Source organism: Hylaeus volcanicus, chromosome 8 (genome assembly GCF_026283585.1).
Source record: "Hylaeus volcanicus isolate JK05 chromosome 8, UHH_iyHylVolc1.0_haploid, whole genome shotgun sequence".
In the NCBI taxonomy this organism is placed as follows: domain Eukaryota; kingdom Metazoa; phylum Arthropoda; class Insecta; order Hymenoptera; family Colletidae; genus Hylaeus; species Hylaeus volcanicus.
In genome coordinates, this window is record NC_071983.1 from 16,493,786 (window position 1) to 16,513,255 (window position 19,470).

Genomic DNA, 19,470 nt, shown 5'->3' on the forward strand with positions numbered 1-19,470 from the left:
CGCGAAAGACGTTTCATGCCCGCATAATCTTCTCGTCTCCCGTCGTTCTCTCTTATATTAGCGAACCGGGACGTTTCTGACGTTAATGCGCCGCTCTCCGACAACCCATTGCGTACCGAAAGAGAAACGTTTGTCGTGGTTATCGACGTATATTAACACGCTCGCAAGAGCATTACGTCAATCACGAGATACGCTCGCGTCAAATAAAGGATTTAAACGAGGTCGTCCGCTTACTTTCAGGGACCAGACGGGTACTATCTTCGCCGTGATGGGTTATTCGATTACTCGAAACAAGAAATACTTGATTTATTCACCGAGAATATAATTCGTAATACTTGCGAAATACGTGAAGCATCTCGTGAAATTTCGGACCGTTGGTATAAATCGTTATACAGGGTGTCCCAAAAGTCGGGGAGGAGCCGGAAATGGGGGGTAGCTGAGACGATTCTGAACAACAATTTCCTTTGCAAAAATGTCGGATGGGGCTTCGTTAAGGAGATATTAAGAGAAAACCCCGACCAATCAGAGCGCACGTAGACCGTTCGAGCGGCCGCGGTAGCGAAGGCTACGCGCTAGGCGGCAGCGTCAATGTCCTTCGATACACGTCGAGTCACTTGTTCGCGTACAAGCGCGGCCGCCAGCGCGTAGCCTTCGCTACCGCGGCCGCTCGAACGGTCTACGCGCGCTCTGATTGGTCGGGGTTTTCTCTTAATATCTCCTTAAGGAAGCCCCATCCGACATTTTTGCAAAGGAAATTGTTGTTCAGAATCGTCTCAGCTACCCCCCATTTCTGGCTCCTCCCCGACTTTTGGGACACCCTGTATATTGCGTAGAATAGACCTATTGAGTTTTTTACAGAGCACCAAAGACCTCGTGTGTACATATTTATTGCATTTCTGATATTATTCCCTGTTGCTTGTAGTAAAATTAAATTTATACAAACTTATTCGATTATTATATCGAAAATCCTTATTTTTCTAAGTCTAAAAAAACATATTTTCACTTTAATCAATTAAGCATTTAGCGTCAAGATATTTGAAGCATTTTAACAGTTTTAACTTTATTTTGCCGTTAAATTATTTTAGAATAACACTTCCCTATCTAAAGTTGAATTTTGGGGACATAATTAATCTTTTAAGAATTAGGTCTTGCTAAGAATTTAGGAAAAAACAATTTTTTAAAAAACCGAGTCCTATGAATTTTTACGGAACTTTTGCCATAGTTTAATCAGTCGGCTGTGGCACCTGATGGGTGTCGTGAAAATCAAGCTATGACAGGTGTAGTCGTCAGACACAGAGTAAAAGTTCCCAAAAGTTCATGCCACTTATACTTCTGCTACTCGAATTAATATGTGAAACATTCTCTTAAATAACCAATTGTAATTAAATTTTCGCATGACGAGTATTGGAATATAGGCGGTGGAATAAACGAGCTAGACTTTTCTTTTACCGTTGATATTAAAAACTTTATTAGAACCACAAGGAAGAGCACGTTTGTTCTGCACGAAAAAAGCAGCTCGAATGAATGAATGTAAGGTCAGTAACGAAGAATTTCGTTACTGAACTATAGACCCTACCGGTCCTATACTTTGTCTAAACAAGCCAAGATGGGACGCAGCTACACCCTCTTGACTAGTGTCTAGGAACGAAGCTCAAACGCGCAGAGATGATTTTTGTAACAAAAACTTTCTCTTTTAGTGAAGAGAAAATCCAACAACGAGTATACTCGTCATCACACAAAATACTGCCTTTTCTCCATGACGAGTGTACTCGTCGATCACAGCTGCCTGGTAAAATAGCCAAAAACATCACAAGACCCTAAAGATTCCATGTTGATACCTAAGGGTTAAATTTCATCAAATTCGAGGCGACCCAGAAACGCGTAATTGTAGCGTAATATCAAAGAGCACGGAAGAAAAGATAACCTAAAACGGCAAGTGAGTAACGAGGCCAAGATTTGAATTCCCTCGTCCGAGGATTATGTTCCGCGGCCGCGGGTCCTCCTGGAAAAAGAAGTCTTGACGATAACAACGTTTCGAACAGCGTAGAATGAGTCGAGTTTCGAGTCGTACTTCGTTTCGGATTCAGGTCAACATCTTCGGACCCGAAACCGTGTCTGTCGAGAAAACGTTAACGTCGATAAACCGCCGGCACTCCACGCGGCCGCGAAGCCACTTATCGATTAAAATCAACGCAACAATGAATATTTCTATCGGAAAAAGCGCCTTCGAGAACGAAACGAAACGAACCGAGCGCGGCCCCGGTGCACCGAAGCGTGGCTCCAACGTAAACATATTTTCCGTTTGTATTTTGACCGAATCGAATGTGCACCGTTGGAAAAGCATGGCGCGAGAGCCACTATCTCGTTTCCCCGTGGGCCCTCCTGTTCCACTTGAACGTACCACTGCCGCTCGGCCGCGAATATTCCTCGATAATTATAATTGACTTTTCCACATGGTCGACGCACTGCCAACGGGATATAATCGCGAAAACGATTAAAACGCTGGGATGGGAACCGCGCGGCGCGAATCTTTCGTACGTTTCAACGGTTGATAGGAGAAAAGGAGAGGAAAGCAAACCGCGCGGAAGAAGGCTTTAGCCCCGGGGTAAACATATTTTCTGTTTGCATTCTATCTCAATCGAATCGAATCGAATCGAATCGAATCGAATCGAATCGAATGACGCGCGCCCGTCTTTCGAAGTCATCGGCCACATCGGTTTCTATCCGTATTCCTTTCCTGCCGTATCTTTTGCCAGCCGTGGTACACTCGAGGGCAAAGGAAACGAACAGCAACGGAGGGGAGGAAAATAGGCGATAGTGAATAAAGCACGAGTCGGCTGTGTACCGTGCGTAAATTTTGCGTTTACCGCTCGTAATATGAAATATAAGGAAAGATATTTCAATATCGGTGGGTAAACACGCAAATAGTTTCGACGTTTCCGTCACGTTGCTCCTTCCCTCAAACCCCTACTCTCTTGGAGGGTCGCGTTCTCTCTGTACGTTCCTCGAGCGCGATATCTTTGTACATATTTATGCCGAGACGTATACCCGTCTGTTGTCGTCCCTCCTAGAAGGGACCCGAGGAAAAATGTTTCCTCCTCGCCTACTGACAGCTAAAACGTGCCCCACCCCCCGGCGTCTTGCGAAAAAACTTCCACCATTGTTGGCACGGCGAAGAGGCCGACTCGCCAAACAGCAGAATTTACCGCAGATATTTGCCAACTGTCGGACGGATCTCGTGCTGGTTTTGCGAACAACTTTGCGTTGTAATTCCGTCGAATCGACTGATTTAGAGGTTACGCAAACGTTTCGTCGGAGCGTTGCGAGAACAAAGGGGTTGCCAACTTGCGAGCGTCTCTCGACGGGGGTGGTACGGACAAAGAACAACCGTTCCGTGGGAATTTATTCGGCCTGTTCGAGGATTTTATCACGTGGATTACACGTTTTACGGAAAAATAAATAATTTTTGAGATATTGTTGGTTAACCCTTTATGGTCGAGGGGTGACTTAGAAGCGACAGTGTTTATTTGCTGCTTATACAGTCGGTCCCATTAATATTCGTATCCTCTATGTCTATTGAACAAATTTGTTTAAATTAAATAGCAGATTTGATGTTTCCAAGTGTATATCTGTATAAATATAAATATACAGGTATACATACATAAACTTATTCATATACACATATTCATATAAGTACATTGATACACATATTTATAATGAAAAATTCATTTGGTAATATCAAAACTACCGTTTAATTTAGTCAAACTTTTTCAATAGATCCTCTATGTCTATTGAAGAAATTTGTTTAAATTAAATGGTAGGTTTGATGTTTCCAAGTGTATGTTTGTATAAATATGTTGATGTATATATAAATATATACATACATAGCCTTATCCATATACATATTTATAATAAAAAATTCATTCGATAATATCAAAACTATGATTTACTTTAGTCAAACTTCTTCAAATAGACATAGAGGGTACGAATATTTATGGGATTGACTGTAAATAATTTCCTACGATGTAAACTGGTACACTTTGAAGTAGTAGCAAGATATTTTATTTCCACGACTCTCCAATTATGGTAGAAGAAAGTTTAGTCGTCTAAATTGTTAACTTTCTGTACTGAAACTGTCGTCGAGTGCAAGCGGTTAAAGTCGGAGAAGCTTTGTCTTTTTTCAAAAATGGACACCCAACGACACAATTAAGGGGGTATTATCGTCTTGAAACTTCAAAAATTCGATTTTTTTTTTGCTATATTCTTATCATTTGGGGTTTTGAGAAAGTGCCTCTAAAATATTAATTTGAAATTCGTAGAGCTCTCATAGTTACAGAGGCTTAATAAAGGCTGTTCACCAGTATTGGTGCTAAATATATAGCAAACTTTAAACGCATTTTTCTCGAAACGACATTTTTCAAGTCGGGCGCACGTTTTTCTCAAAAACTATTGGACCGACTGACTTCTGGTTTTACACACATTTCGAGGGCACCTATGGTCTGAACTAGAGTTATACCGATAGCTTGAATATTTTAGCCCTGCTCTCATATTTTAGTTGACAATTTTCCGGGAAAATTAAACCTTACTTTCCAAACAGCTGCGATTCCGATAAAAAATTTAGTACTTACTTAATTCTAGTTCAGACGATAACTACATTCATATAGATTGAAAAAAAAATATGTTTTTCTGTCTCAGACGACTAGAATCGCCACAGCCTGTGCGCCCGATTGAACGAGCGTCTCACGCCACAACTTGCATAACAGCGCATAACTTGTACAGCTTTCAATGAAGTATTTCATACAAATTTGTGTTGTTAATTGAAACGTATTTTATTATGCATAAAAAAATCTTGGTACCGTAGATTTGATAGTTTTCTCAAAATTAATTCCTAAAAATTACTGAAAAACAAACTTCTAGGCGATAATACTCCCTTAATAAATTCTGGGAATAATTGGAATTCAATAAATAAAGTGTCGATATCTATGGCATTCACCCGGAAGAAATCGATTTTTTGAAGAGTCTGCAGTTGGCTTACGCCTTGAATGACCACGCCGGGGCATACATCAAAGGGACATCTCGTAGATCGGTACAACCCTTTTTTTTTCTCTCTGCCACGAGACGCGAGCGCGCGATAGATTTTCATCTTTATTCAATTTCGCGTTATTTGCACAGTAAAAGCCGTTTCGTGCGCGTCGACGTTATCGCGACGCGAACCTAGATAGATCGTGTACACCACTTGAACGTCACCGAGTTTTATCGGAAGCCAAAAGGAAGATACGCGTGTTACACCGTTGCGTCGACGCGATAGAATTTGTTCACGTCTGCCGCGAGCGGTCGGGTGCTCGCGTGCGATGATTATTCAGAATTCGTAAAGAACGCACGCCCTCGACGCTAGGGGGTTCTCATCGAACGTCTAATTGCCCTCGTTGGCAGAGTCCCCCACGCGTTCTCCGCTTTCATTGCCGATACGCTGCATTAAACGCACGCTCGCTCGCATAAATTACCTGGTAATACCGTTGACAGCGGCGAGTTTTTCATCGTCGTGAAATTTCGGTGTCGGTTTGTTCGAACGTGCTGCGAATAATCGAAGGAAAAGTTCTTATCTGAAAAAGACACGCGAGGAGTCGACCATCTACGGTTACTCGATGTGGTGTATGAATGTGCAAACAAGAATCGCGTCGTATTACATAATGTAACTTATAAAGCATGTAATTTACCGTAATGGTACTTGAGCTTATATGTAGGAATCTTTAGACATCGACGAAAATATATTTATGTCAGAAATCAAAATTTTATACTTTTGATATGTGACAATGTGTGATACAGTCAGAGATATGCATCGGTAGTTTCTATATTTTGAGTTGCAATCTTAGGCTTCCTTGTTTATCTTTGCGAATAGCATCATGTCATACAAAATACGTTCTCACATTTTATTTTCTTATACAAATGCTCTCTGTTGCTTTTTTAAGGTGCAGACTATTCACACATTCTTTTTCCATGTAGCACAAGCTCATATTTGTTATATTTATCTTAATACATGTACCCGCATTTTTGTTTGATTTTTCGTGAGTATTTGAATAGAAACATTCAAGGAATCATAAACTTTTACAAATTTTACGCTCCCATAAGTATATCCTGTGTAATCACTAATGAAGTTTGCCTGGACTTACGATGCCCTTTAGAGGAGACATCCGAGCGCAAAGGGTTAAGGAATACCAACTCTAGAGGGTGGATAAATGCAATGTAGATTATCCGAATGCAATTTCGCCTAAATCTGTGGATTCTTGGTAGGAGTGCCGAGGCCAGGCGTTTGGGAAAGGGGTAGAACGAACGGATGAGCAACGGTTTCCGGGCGTTCGGCTGTTCACGGCAATCTAAGTTTTTCACAGTCAACGCTAACAACGTGCACGTGACTGGATGGGATAACAATATGACCACGCGTTCCTTCCTGGTCAGCTTACTGGAAATTGTAGATGAGGCTCGATTATGTATTCCGATCGTACGTGATATCAAACCGCCTCGGCCATCGTTCGTGATGGAGTGTTTTCTGCCCTCGACCCTTCCCGCCCCATCGACTCACTTCGTTCGCCCTCTTGCTCTCGTCGGTGGAGTCACGTTTACAACGAAACCCTATAAATCCATACGAGTTGTCGGAACCGTAGGAAAATATTTAAACCTGCGCTCGACGGCGTTTCAATTGAATCCTCCTACTCCTCGACCACGGGATGCGAAGAAATGCGTTTAGCGATGTCCCTATTCCCTGCGACGGAGAATTCCCATTTTGTCGGACACGGTAGCGATTACGTTCCACGAACAGACTGTATCGCTGTGTTTTAAACGTGATCCCCGACGCTCGTCCTCTTTTGCAACCCGAGAGACGGTGTCGCGTATCGAAGATGAAGGCACCCCTCGAACCAGCAGATGGGGATGACTTTGTGACGCGAATACAGCCTGAAAAATCGACTGGAAGAATTTTACTCGTCTCTACTATCGCGTCTCTGTTCGCAGTTTCCTCCCTGCGCGCGAAACAGGCCATTAATTACCATCGTTAATGATCACCGTCGTTCGATAAAACGTCAACGTCGAAAACGATGGAAAACACACCCCTCCCGGGTCGATCCGTCGTGTTTACATTGCGAACCGGGGAATTTGCGCGCCAGAGTCGGAAGTCGAGAAACGAGAAGGTCCGCGGGGGTTGCAGGGGCGAAGTGCGGAGGGCCGACGGAGGCGGAGATCCAAGGTGGTTGAATTATACCGAAGGAGTGACGTCTACGGAGATAATCACACGCCTCGTAACAGCCAGTTCATCATCGTGGTATCGTGCTAAGGGGCTTGATGCATCATGGAAATCGCGCACGAACCGGCCAGGCCAAACAGAAAGTGGAATAGACGGCCTTTGTAACGGGGCTTTGAAACGGATTCCCACCCACGGCTCTCTGTGCCACCCCTCGCGTTTCCCAACCTCCCGTGTGGAAGCTTCCACACCTCGCCGCTCGACGCGTTCCTTGCCGCGTTCCTCGACCAACCTACCAACTCAATTAGCGCCGGAAAAGCCGAGCGAGGGAACCCCAACGACCGTATAAAGCGTAGACACCCGTTGGAGAGCGACCGCGTTGATATTTTATTTCCCGCATTTACACGCATTGCCAGACGCCACCTGACGCTCGCGGCGAGCTGCCACTTTTCAAACTTTCGTCCAGGACGATCGGGAAACGTCCCGTTCGAACTGGGAGAACTATGGATGATGGAGAGATTGGAATGCACTAGTCCGACAGGCATTATTTAGTAACTAAAGAGCTAAAAGAATCTCCAACTTTTACCGTACAGTACCCCAAAGCACCATGACCAGGAGAGAAAAAATAATAATGATTATTGTAAGTTGAGAATTGGACACTCAAAAATCACACATGAACACATATTAAAGAAAACGGACCCTCCCTACTGCGACTCCTGCAATAAGGAAATTACAATTGACCACCTACTGTACGAATGCAGAAGATTTGAACTACAAAGAAGGAAGTACAGCCTAAACCCAGAAACATGTACAAAATACCATCAATTACCTCAAGGACACTAAACTCTACAGTAGTATATAGCACCGTTAGTTAATCAGAAACCCAATCGAATTCGTCGCTAATTACCATGCTGTAGATGCGACGTAAAATAAATCCATATAAAAAACAAAGAATCTCCAAATACTCAGAATTCGAGTTAGGGGTATTCCAATCGTTGCCTCGGCGATTACACTGTTTTCTTTAGTCCTTGTCTTGTACTACGATCCTGCAAATCGTCTGTTTTTGTCTACGTAAACCCCGTCGTCTAGTTCTTGTTTACGCGCTTTGCAATCGTCTCTGATAATATTTTCAGTCTCGAAACGCTCGACGTACAGTCAGCCCCGTAAGTATTCGTACCCTCTATGTCTATCGAAGAAATTTATTTAAATTAAATGATAGACTCGACGATTCCAAATAAATTTTTTATTATGATTATATACGTGAAAAAACTTTGCACATGTATATGTCGCAGAGAGAAATGGAAATTCGATCAAATACCTAAGGTAGATTCGAAATGTGACTGGAATAAAAGATACAAGACTCTGAGATAATGAGGTACGACTAAGATCATGTGAAGGTAAAATAATTATATTGATCTAACGTATGTATGTTAAATCTAGCATCGAGTTGTGTAATATATCGCCCGATTGAGTTAGATTTGTGTCTAGTTTCAAAAGAGAGTGGTAGAAAGCGAAACATAGAGCGGTGCGAGTTGTTATTTTAACATCTTCCGTGAATTGATCATCTACCTTAGGGATTTTATCGAATCTCCATTTTAATCATCTCCCTGCGACATATACATTTATAATGAAACATTTATTTGGAAACACCAAAGCTGTCATTTAATTTAGACAAATGTCTTCAATAGACGTGGAGGGTACAGTATTGTCTCGAAATAAGCAACTGATTTCCGTCTCGAAATAAACAACTCGCTATCCCCACCTGTTTGTTTGAAGTCATCCGCCGAGTGAGAGGTCCGAAAAGAATTCGATTTTACTAGTGCTAAGATGAGAAAGCATGTTATGTTCTATCCTTCTCCAAAGAATAACAACCGTGCTCGAGGGATCACTTTATAGTTTGCCGCTACACCGAACCCCTTGTTTTATCTACGGGTTTCCCCTCGTCACGCTTGAGAACAAAGTCAAGCCGAATAGCATACCTCCCTCGAAATAAGCAACTCACCGTTCTCGACCGAATTGCTTATTTCGAGACAGTATTGTACGAATATTTATGGGACCGACTGTATGTCGTTCTATTAAGAAACTCATGAGAAACCTGAGACTTCCTCTACAACACCTGATAGACAAAGGGTCAGACTGCCTGGCATTTCGCAGATTTTTCAGGTACTTTCAGATAAAAATTGCGCCGGTCAGGCTCCTGTTAGGCGGACTGGTCTACAAATGGAGCGCGCAGGTGCGTTCGTTTGAAAACGATGCCCGGGGAGGAACTCCCTTTGACGTACATTATGCGCGTTCTTTTCCCCTTTGAGCCCGTGTTCCGTTTGAGGTTACCATTAAAAATCATTAACGAATAGAACGAGTACTCGCGGGAAAGGTGACTCATCGAAGGAACCGACCTGACTGGTACAAAGATTCCAAAGAATCCGTTTGCTTTGTGTTACAGGGGCGCTGCAAATTACCGAATCCGACGTAACCCATCAAGGAAAGTACGAGTGCGTAGCGAACAATTCCGTCGGCACGGAATACTCCAAGTCGGCCATGTTATACGTGAAAGGTATAATCTGATATAAACGTGTAACGACGACGGGGAAACGTTTGCAACGAAATCTCGATAAAGGGGTTCTTATCTCTACGGTCGTCCTCGACGACTGGACGACGCTTTAACAAATTCATTACAAAAACGGTGCGCGAGTCCGACCCAGGTCCGGTAAACTCGGTCGTTTTCCTGGTTGTAATTAAAATTAACGCAATGTAATTAAACTAAGCGAACGGCACAAAGGATTCTTCCGCTTGGAATCGCATTGCAAACGTTACACAGGAGAATACGACATTTCTCGCGATAACTCGCGCGACAGTCCCGCGATATTTGAACACCGTGTAATCGAATTCTCGCTATTTACCCGCCGCTCGAGGTTCCGTGGTAGCGGTAGCCGGCGCGTGGAATTTTTTCCGAAGAATCCAAAGGTCTTATATAAATTGTTCGAGTGTAATATCGTTCGAAAATTTAATTACGAATATCAATTGACGATAGTAAAGGTTACCGATTATCCTTGCTGCAGGTCCCATTCTTACCATTTCTCATCACTAGACTGAGGATTCTTATACATTTATAGGAAAGTTGATTGTGCAGGAAACTATAAAATGCAGACAATATGGAACAATATAAAAAAAATTGCAAGTAATGTAATATTTGCAAAGCGAAATGAATTTCTATTTAGGATAAATTTTTGTAGATACGTTTGCAAAGATTCTATTTTGCATAACAATCCACAGTCTACTCGTCACAGTATGTTCTATTCATTCCTCCTTCATTCATCCTTTCTTGCTAAAACAATTCATGTAAATCACTAAAAAGAACGTAGTCCTAAACCTATTTCCCCCTTTAACTCTCATATCGTGGATAGTTACTAGCCAGTATTAGGCATAATTACATCATAATTACGATTACGATTATAATGAAATGTTTCAGAGTTGTGATTTCGATTGCAATCGTAATCGTAATCTCAAATTTTTCTACAATTACGATCGTATTTTCAAGTGTTTTCAGACATAGACATTTTGTACCTCAAAACCGACTTCAGATTCGTGTTCCTCACCCCCAAAAAAACTTGGAAAACCATGCTTTCGTCAAAATCAAGAATTAAAAATTTTCAATTAAAATAATTCATGCCATAGGGTAGGGCCTAGATGGGATAACTTTTTAAAATTCTTGATTTTTACGAAAGCATGGTTTTCCAAGTTTTTTTTTTGGGGGGGGGGGGGGGTGAGGAACACAAATCTGAAGTCGGTTTTGAGGTACAAAATTTCTATATCCGAAAACACCTGAAAATACGATCGTAATCACAACTCTGAAACATTTGATCGCAATCGTAATCGTAATCACAACTCTGAAACATTTGATTACAATCGTAATCGTAATTATGTTTACGATTATGGCCAGCACTGCTGCTAGCTCTCCTATAGCTCGAGTATCTCGGGATCGCTGAGCCCGTATTGTAGTTGCGTACACGCATGCTACAGCCCCTGAGGGCAACGCATCGGTCTCGAGCAGCGAACCTCCGCTGTTTATCGCTGATATAGAATGGTAAAAATAATGGTTTGTGCCCAGTCCGTCGTGTGACACCCAAGTTCTCCATTCCTCCGCCGGAGGTGAGCGAGGTGATGCTAGGAGCATCCCTGAACCTAACCTGCGTGGCAGTCGGCTCCCCGATGCCATTCGTCAAATGGAGGAAGGACCCAGCTACCGATTTGACGCCCGACGACAATCTGCCTGTCGGCAGGAACGTCCTGATGCTCACCAAGATCCAGGAGTCCGCCAACTACACCTGCACGGCCGCCAGCGACCTCGGAGTAATAGAAGCCACCTCGATGGTGAAAGTTCAATGTTCGTATCCAGATGGATCGAAATCGCGCGTAAATCCACAGAGATCGCATTAGCGGGCTAACGGACTACGTAATGTAGAACGATCAATCACGGTCGTTGTGTTTCACGAGCCGTGGCGCGCGTAGTGCTGTTTCGATGACTAATCAATTAATCGACTTGCGCGTCGCGCTGAGAGATTAAGGACAATGCACTTTGTTCATTTCCTTGCTCTGTTTGTTCTCGTGAAACCACCGTTTTCCTGGCTGTGCTGATCAAAATTTCGTTCGATGCTCGCCCGCTCTGTCAAAGGTAGCCCTGGAATGCCACGCCATGGAAGTCCAATATACTGGCTTGTTTGCAAAACGATGACTTAAACCCTCCATAATTTCATATGTACCACCATATATTTCAATATCGTTGATGTCCCTGGGACATCCAGGTAGGAAAGTTGTCGATTCGACGCGATAATGACCCGTAAGTTAAGGCGAACCGTGGCGTTTCAGTGTTATCGCGAGCCATAAATAAAAGTTGCACGCTCAAAACCTTTTGCGTCGTGAATTTTTCAGCTCTGCCGAGTCCCCCGGAGAACGTTCAAGTCTCGGACATCACCGCTACTTCCGTGAAGCTCACCTGGTCGTACAAGGGTTCCGACGAGCTGCAATACTACGTGATCCAGCACAAACCGAAGCACGTGAACCAAGCATTCGCCGAGATATCGGGAATCACGACGATGTACTACCATGTCCGGAGTCTCAGCCCTTACACGGAGTACGAGCTCTACGTGATAGCGGTGAACGCCATTGGGCGTGGTCCCCCGAGTGCCCCGGTGACTGTCACCACTGGCGAGACGAGTCAGTACACTTTGCGATAATAATTTATTTCTCTTTCCTTCCGTTAGCGTCGACGACGTCGATTCGCCTCGTCTGATCCGCGAACGTCTCGTCGATTCGGTTACGCTCCAGGCTTTTTCAGGAGCATACTTGCTTCGCCAGAATCCACGCGAAACACCTCGCCACATCATTTATGGGGTTCTTTCGAGACGGCTATAGCGCTTACGTAGTTGCAAGCAGAACGATCCAACCGATCCACGGTGGGGAAAGCTCTCATTGAAAACGCTCGAGTCCGTCTAAAGTTGATAATCCCAGAGGCAACTGCTTTCGGACAATTTCAACCGAGAAAAAACGATCCTAAACGCTGCAAAACTCGAACCAAAAAACTTCCGAAATTGTCAACTTTGAGCAAACTTGTACGCTTCGAAGCGCGAATTAGTGACCTCCGTCGCAAGGAAATATTTTTGCACTTTTGAAAACGGACTATCAGTCGGGACTTTTAATGCAAATACCTCCGCCGTGGATCGTGGTGGTGCATCTCGAACAAATCTTGCATCGTGCGAAATGCGAACTATGAACGTTGTTCATCGTTGCGGTTATTTTGAAACGTATAATTCGCATTTCATTCGTACATCTCGTGAAACACGCGAGCCGGCGAGTGCACTCTGTAGAGATGAAAAGAAGAAGCAGCACCGAGCGGGCACGGGTTTTATCCCGCCAGGTGAAAAAGAAAACAAAAAGGAAGCGAGAAGGATAGCTTATTAAGGGTAGCTGACGTACGCGTACGATTTTTGCACGTAGATAAACATTTTTGCACCACGATGGATGAACAAGTTTTGACACGTTTTTTGAGGGAAACTATACCTTTTTTTCCATGCTGTCCGCCGTGGACGCACGATTTGATTCATGTAAGTGACAAGAAAGTTTTTTTTGTACTACCTATCACCAAAATCATCCCCCTTTCTCTGTGTTGCACCATGTATTAGTGTTTTTTGTCGGACCGTATTCGGCGCGTCGCGGGCTTCGACGTCTCGTTTTCGCTCTGTATTTTTCCGTCTCTGTCGCTCCCCAGCCCGAACCCCCTACTATCTACCACCCACGTCTCTCCGTCTCTTCTTTTTTTTAAAACCCACGGAGAAAAAAAAAAGAGAGAAAAACCAATACGCGGAGAGACAGCACGCGAAATTGCACCTTTCCTGGATATATAGTGTCGCACTCTTTACACCTCGTGAAAATACGAAAACGGCCGCAGACCGCAGTCCCGCGAATTCGTATTTTCACTCGCGCATAATGCTATTTATAACCGATGCTTACCGAGAGAATAATCGTTCCATTCATTTTTTTCAATAGCGGAATCGACAAATGGAGGTGCCAGTAAGTTCAACCATATACTAAGAGTGTTGTAGCAGTATAGCTCATCCTTTATTTTACTTTTTTTTTTCTTAATTTTCTATTCGTGGTGTTCATTTTTATTTTTATTTTTGTTTTATCTCGTCTCGTTCCATTTCATTTTTCGTTCACATCCCATCCTCTTTTGTATACTCGAAGCACGCATACACACGATCATCGCTCATTCGCACACGTTCATATGTGTATCATTAAAACGATTATGTACTTGTAGCTAATCACCTGCAATGCGACACACCTGTGGTATATTTTTATTTTCTCGTCACAAAATTACACCGTAGTCACGATACCCCGCCAGGACATCGTAGTAGAGGCCCATGGTTTGTTCCTCACTCCTTTTTATTTGTTTACCTGGAACGAGTGTTTCTTTTGGTTCTTATGGTATACTTTTCTTCGGGTTTTACCACTTGTACTCTCCTCCTGTCCCGTGACTAACTAGAATTGGCTTGTCCCGCACGGGGAACGCGTTTCAACGAGTATCCAAAATGCTCTCTTCGTTCTAGAACCTGGTACTGCGCCGCGGAAGCTTCAGGCCCGACCATTGAGTTCCAGCACGATGGTCATACAGTGGGACGAGCCGGAAACACCGAACGGACAAGTGACGGTTGGTTTTTCGTTTGGAATCGAATTAAAATTCATCCTCGGCTTTGTTCCTCGTAGTAGTCAAATTAACACGTTAATTGCCAGACTAAAATTCGTAAAAAATTTCTGCGAAGTTAAAACTTTGTATCGAGACTGTTGAAGATCAGATAAGTTAAGGTTTGTTGTATTTAATTGTACAACCTCTCCAAATTCAAATTTATTTTCGCTATCGCCTCGCTTTTCGAATTACTGTTCTAGAATCGAAACATAGTTCACAGCGTTAAACGATTATTCCAGGGATACAAAGTGTACTACACGAAGGATTCGAATCAGCCGATGGCGTCGTGGGAATACCAGATGGTGGACAATAACGAGCTGACTACCATCTCGGACTTGACGCCTCACACGATCTACACGATACGAGTGCAAGCGCTAACGAGCGTTGGCCCTGGTCCACTGAGCCTGCCCGTTCAAATAAAGACGCAACAAGGGGTACCGAGTCAACCGGAAATGTTGACGGCGGTAGACACCGGGGAGACCAAAGTAACGCTCCAATGGAGTAAGCCAACTCATAGCGCGGAAAATATCCTCAGCTATGAGCTATATTGGAACGATACTTATGCAAAGGTAGGAATGATTTAGCCAGTTGACTCGAGTGTGTATAAAATATATACAGGGTATCTACGTATAAGTTCGGACATACGCAGGGTGTCAATTCTACAACAAATTTCCAACAAAAAATTACTCTTAGACATTTTCTTTGTGTCGCCTTATTCTCGAGTATTTTCATTTTTAATATTTTTTCTGTGATTTCGACTTGACAATCTTTAAACGGCCATAACTCCACCAAATTACAGTGCAAACTTAAAACTAAGTATACCGTTCGAAAGAGCATTAAATTTCCCAACTCCCTCATACAAAACCACAATTTATTACGACGATTGAATACTAGAAAAATTAGGTCAAACTTTACATTGTGAAAATTTCAACAAATTTGACTTTTTGTGTATTCGTTTTTCGGTTGCAGAGACATAGTTGTTTGATGGGCACTCTTCGGAAAAAACTTCCTCGAAGTCTCAGCTTTTGAATAGTATTGTCAAAAAAATATTGTACAATGATATTTTCGGGAGAAAATGACGTTTAAATGCAGGAAAGCGTGGGTTTTTAGGTGAAAATCGATATTTTTCAACAAAAATCGACTTGTCATTTTAAAATTAATTTTAATTAGCCTCCCTAATTAGGAAAAAAAAACGATTTTTTGACACCACAAACCTCTCCCAGCCGTGTGTAGAACCTGAGTGCGAGGTGAATAATAATTATTTTTGAACATGTATCCATAGAATTTTCGTTTCTAGAGACTATTTAATCAAAATCAACCTCGGTGTACCGATAAATGATATGGAGATTGAAACACGATTGATTTCACAAAGCAAAAAATCGATGTTTTCGGCGCAGGAGAACCGATATATTTTGATTTAGGAGGCGGGCATTTTGAACGCTTCTCTGCATTCAAGCGTCATTTTCTCCCTACAATACCACCGTACAATATTTTTTTGAAAATACCGTTCAAAAGCTGAGACTTCGAGGAAGTTTTTTCCCGAAGAGTGCCCACCAAACAACTATGTCTTTGAAACCCAAAAAACGAATACAGAAAAAGTCAAATTTGTTGAATTGTCACAATGTAAAGTTTGACCTAATTTTTCTAGTATTCAATCGTCGTAATAAATTGTGGTTTTGTATGAGGGAGTTGAGAAATTTAATGCTCTTTCGAATGGTATACTTACTTTTAAGTTTGCACTATAATTTGGTGGAGTTATGGCCGTTTAAATAGTGTCAAGTCGAAGACGCAGAGAAAATATTAAAAGTGAAAATTCTCGAGAATAAGGCGACACAAAGAAAATGTCGAAGAGCAATTTTTTGTTGGAAAGTTGTTGTAGAATTGACACCCTGCGTATGTCCGAACTTATACGTAGACACCTTGTATAAACAAAAAAGAAAAAGAATTAGTAGCCTATTTACACAAAATTTGTCGAAAATGTTTCCAGAAGCCAGTAGTTGAATTAAAAAGGTTCATATCGCATTCTAATACGAAATAATACACGGTGACGCGAAGTCGGTTCTATGTAAAATTGCCGGTGAACGATGTGTCAATCGAAACTCGTTACTTTCAGGAGAAGCATCATCGAAGGATACCGGTCACCGAGAACTACACCCTGACGGGCCTCTACCCTAACACGCTGTACTACGTCTGGTTGGCCGCGAGGAGTCAGAGGGGCGAGGGAGCGACGACGATTCCATATCCGGTTCGCACGAAACCGTACGGTAAGCAGATAACCAAGCAACCAGCAGAACAGTACGAAAAGGGAGAAGTGAGTTCACGCAGCGAGGAGTGCCGTAGAGAGGTCGATTCGCGATCGTCCTGTAGCACGACGAGGACGAAACCAAAGGCACGCGAATGCTCGAGATTCCATGAATGCTACAGGGGTCGATCACGGATCGTTCTGGCACAGCAGGTAGGGACGTGCCGTAGCGCTAGACGCTCCTGCAAGTAGCGTAAGCTATCATTGCGCGACACCTTAGGAAGAATCGGTTGTAACACGGGGTAAAGGTAATCCGCACCGTGAATTCATTGAACGCGGGGAGGGGTGTGGGGTTAAAAAGGGGGAAAAAAGAACAGAAGAAAAGATACAAAAGAGAATTACGGTGATAGAGAGTATCGTTGAACCGTGAAGTGTGGGAGAGTGAGAATGATTGCATGCGTTGCAAATAAGAAAGCCGTTTTTGGATGCCACTTTATATATATATCTCTATATATATATACGTACATATCATACATATAAATTGCACTAAGCACTGCATTGATATATGTGTGCATTTTGGGCACCTCTTTTCATTCTCGATAACGTATGGTTTATATACACGTCCGTTCTTCAGTTTTTTCATTGTCTCGTTTTCCTTGCGACGTAAGGCACGCAAAACGACGTTGACCGGCCGCGCGTAAAGCGCGCGCGAGGTTAACCGCTCGTTCCAACGGCCTACAAATTTTTGTTATCTCTAATCACGTACTTTTTCGACTGTTCAAGGATCGACTTATGAGTTTTTCCTTGAGTGATATTCACCGCTCTGAACCTTGACCAATCGTCACGTAATGTTTTTAGTTCTTTCCACGACGTTAGTCAGGTTCGAACGTGGCCTGGCTTCGAAGCTCACCGAGTTACTCCAACTCGAACACGCGACGATTCGTTCTCGACTGCCATTTAAAAAATTTCGATTAGTTTACGCGGGTGACGTTAATCTCTGCGTATCGTTAGCAAGTGCGTCCAAACGGCTCGTTTTCTTAAGGACGAGTAACAGTTGAGAATAGACGGTAACCGAGGCTGGTTAGCAGATATCGCGACGAATCGGAGATGACGGTCGTAACGAATTCTCGCAGACATTCGATTGTAGACTCAGGACCGAAGTTCGCCACGATCGTCCGATGGCTGACGATTTCCCTACCACGTTTTCGTTTTGTTTTTCCCCCCTATAACTGAGTGTTATACAGTCCCCGGGGCTCCGCCTCGCAATGTAAGCGGAGAAGCGATCAGCCCGACCTCCATATTGGTAACATGGGAACCCCCGCCTGCCGATCGATCGAACGGGAGGATCGCGTACTACAGGCTGCAAGTCGTCGAGAGCGGACGCTCCGACTCGGAGGCGATATCTATCAAACTGAATGACACGAAATTTACGTTGGACGAACTGAAAAAGTGGACCGAGTACCGGATTTGGGTATTGGCCGGGACCAGCGTAGGTGACGGACCTCCGAGTTATCCTATCACGATCAGAACTCACGAGGACGGTATGTATCACTGACGTTAACTTAACAACCCTTCTACGTTTTCATGAAGCTGCCCGAAGAGTGGCGCATGAAACCGCGACCGTCAGGGACACCGTGTTCACCACGAACGTTTCATAATTTCACACGTGCCGCGCGAACGATTCAAGCAACATCCGAAGAGAAAATCGGTCGATGGAAAAAGAAACTCGGAGATCATTTTCTTGATTCGAAACGTTCGATTACCGTCGACGAATGATCCGATAGAACTTCAAGCGCCACGCTTCGCGTATAAAGATACTCTTGCGAAGGCGACGTATCGCGATACAGATTATAGTTCGTCGCGCAAGAGCCAAAAATATAAAAGCCCGCCAAAAATCAGTTCGAAGATAATCGCGCGATTCCAGTGCGGGTTGCGATGACACGCCCTGTTATCTCGAGCCGGTGATATTCATATTCGGTCTACCGTTCAATTACACGTACATATATTAAATGTATTTTCGATTTCAGATTCCGCTAACGTCTCTTCGAACCTGTCTCTCTTCCTAACCGACACTCAACACTCTATCCCTGTTTACGATTTTTCGTTTCACTCTTGTCTCTGTCTTTCTCTTTCTCTCACTATCTCTCTATCTATCTTTTTCTCTATAGACTAATTTTTCTCTTCGACATTGTTACTTTTCCTGTGTTCGCCGTTACATATTACATTATTATCGTTGTATTCTATTCCATTTGAATCTCACTCGATTCGTATAACATTGTACAGATACGTAAAGCTTTTCTCCCTCTAAGGTCACCTATTGCGATCTTTCAGTTAACGCTTTCGAGAAACGAACTGTCGAGTCATCCTTGGACGCGAACAGAAAAAAAAAATAAGCGAACAATAAACAACAACACGTACGAAACGCGGCCCTTTTTTTTCGATTGCTAAAGTAATGTTGATTTTTGTCGCGCGAACGCAACTTTTGAACGCGCACAACTTTTTTCGCGATTCTCTCCTTTTTAAAGCTGGTCCAATATCGCTCTCCTATCGCTTCTCTGGCACAAACCCCCCGATTTCCCACTTTTTTTGCGACGGGACGCGGGCACCTGCGCGACGTGGACGCGAAAATCATGTTGGCCCTACTTTTTTGGCTGGCGAGATTTTATATTTTTGGGATTTTTGCGACAACAATTCTCCACGGATTATTCTGTGCTCCCGAAGACACCCCCCCCCCCCCTCTTTGACGATTTCCCC

General features: G+C 43.2%; 1 protein-coding gene across 15 annotated transcripts in view; it reads left to right on the top strand.

Annotated features, from left to right (window-relative positions):
- LOC128880862 (tyrosine-protein phosphatase Lar) overlaps nt 1-19,470 on the top strand; it is a 589,166-nt gene that overhangs the window by 544,581 nt on the left and 25,115 nt on the right. For 10 of the 15 annotated variants that reach the window (XM_054131372.1, XM_054131374.1, XM_054131368.1 and 7 more), the window contains 8 exons: nt 9,678-9,788; nt 11,343-11,618; nt 12,164-12,448; nt 13,778-13,801; nt 14,338-14,438; nt 14,714-15,043; nt 16,588-16,738; nt 17,961-18,257. In XM_054131372.1, the coding sequence (XP_053987347.1) occupies nt 9,678-9,788; nt 11,343-11,618; nt 12,164-12,448; nt 13,778-13,801; nt 14,338-14,438; nt 14,714-15,043; nt 16,588-16,738; nt 17,961-18,257 (1,575 nt within the window). The remainder of the gene's footprint in view (nt 1-9,677; nt 9,789-11,342; nt 11,619-12,163; nt 12,449-13,777; nt 13,802-14,337; nt 14,439-14,713; nt 15,044-16,587; nt 16,739-17,960; nt 18,258-19,470) is intronic. The other 5 variants (XM_054131380.1, XM_054131381.1, XM_054131378.1 and 2 more) reach the window with 3 other exon arrangements.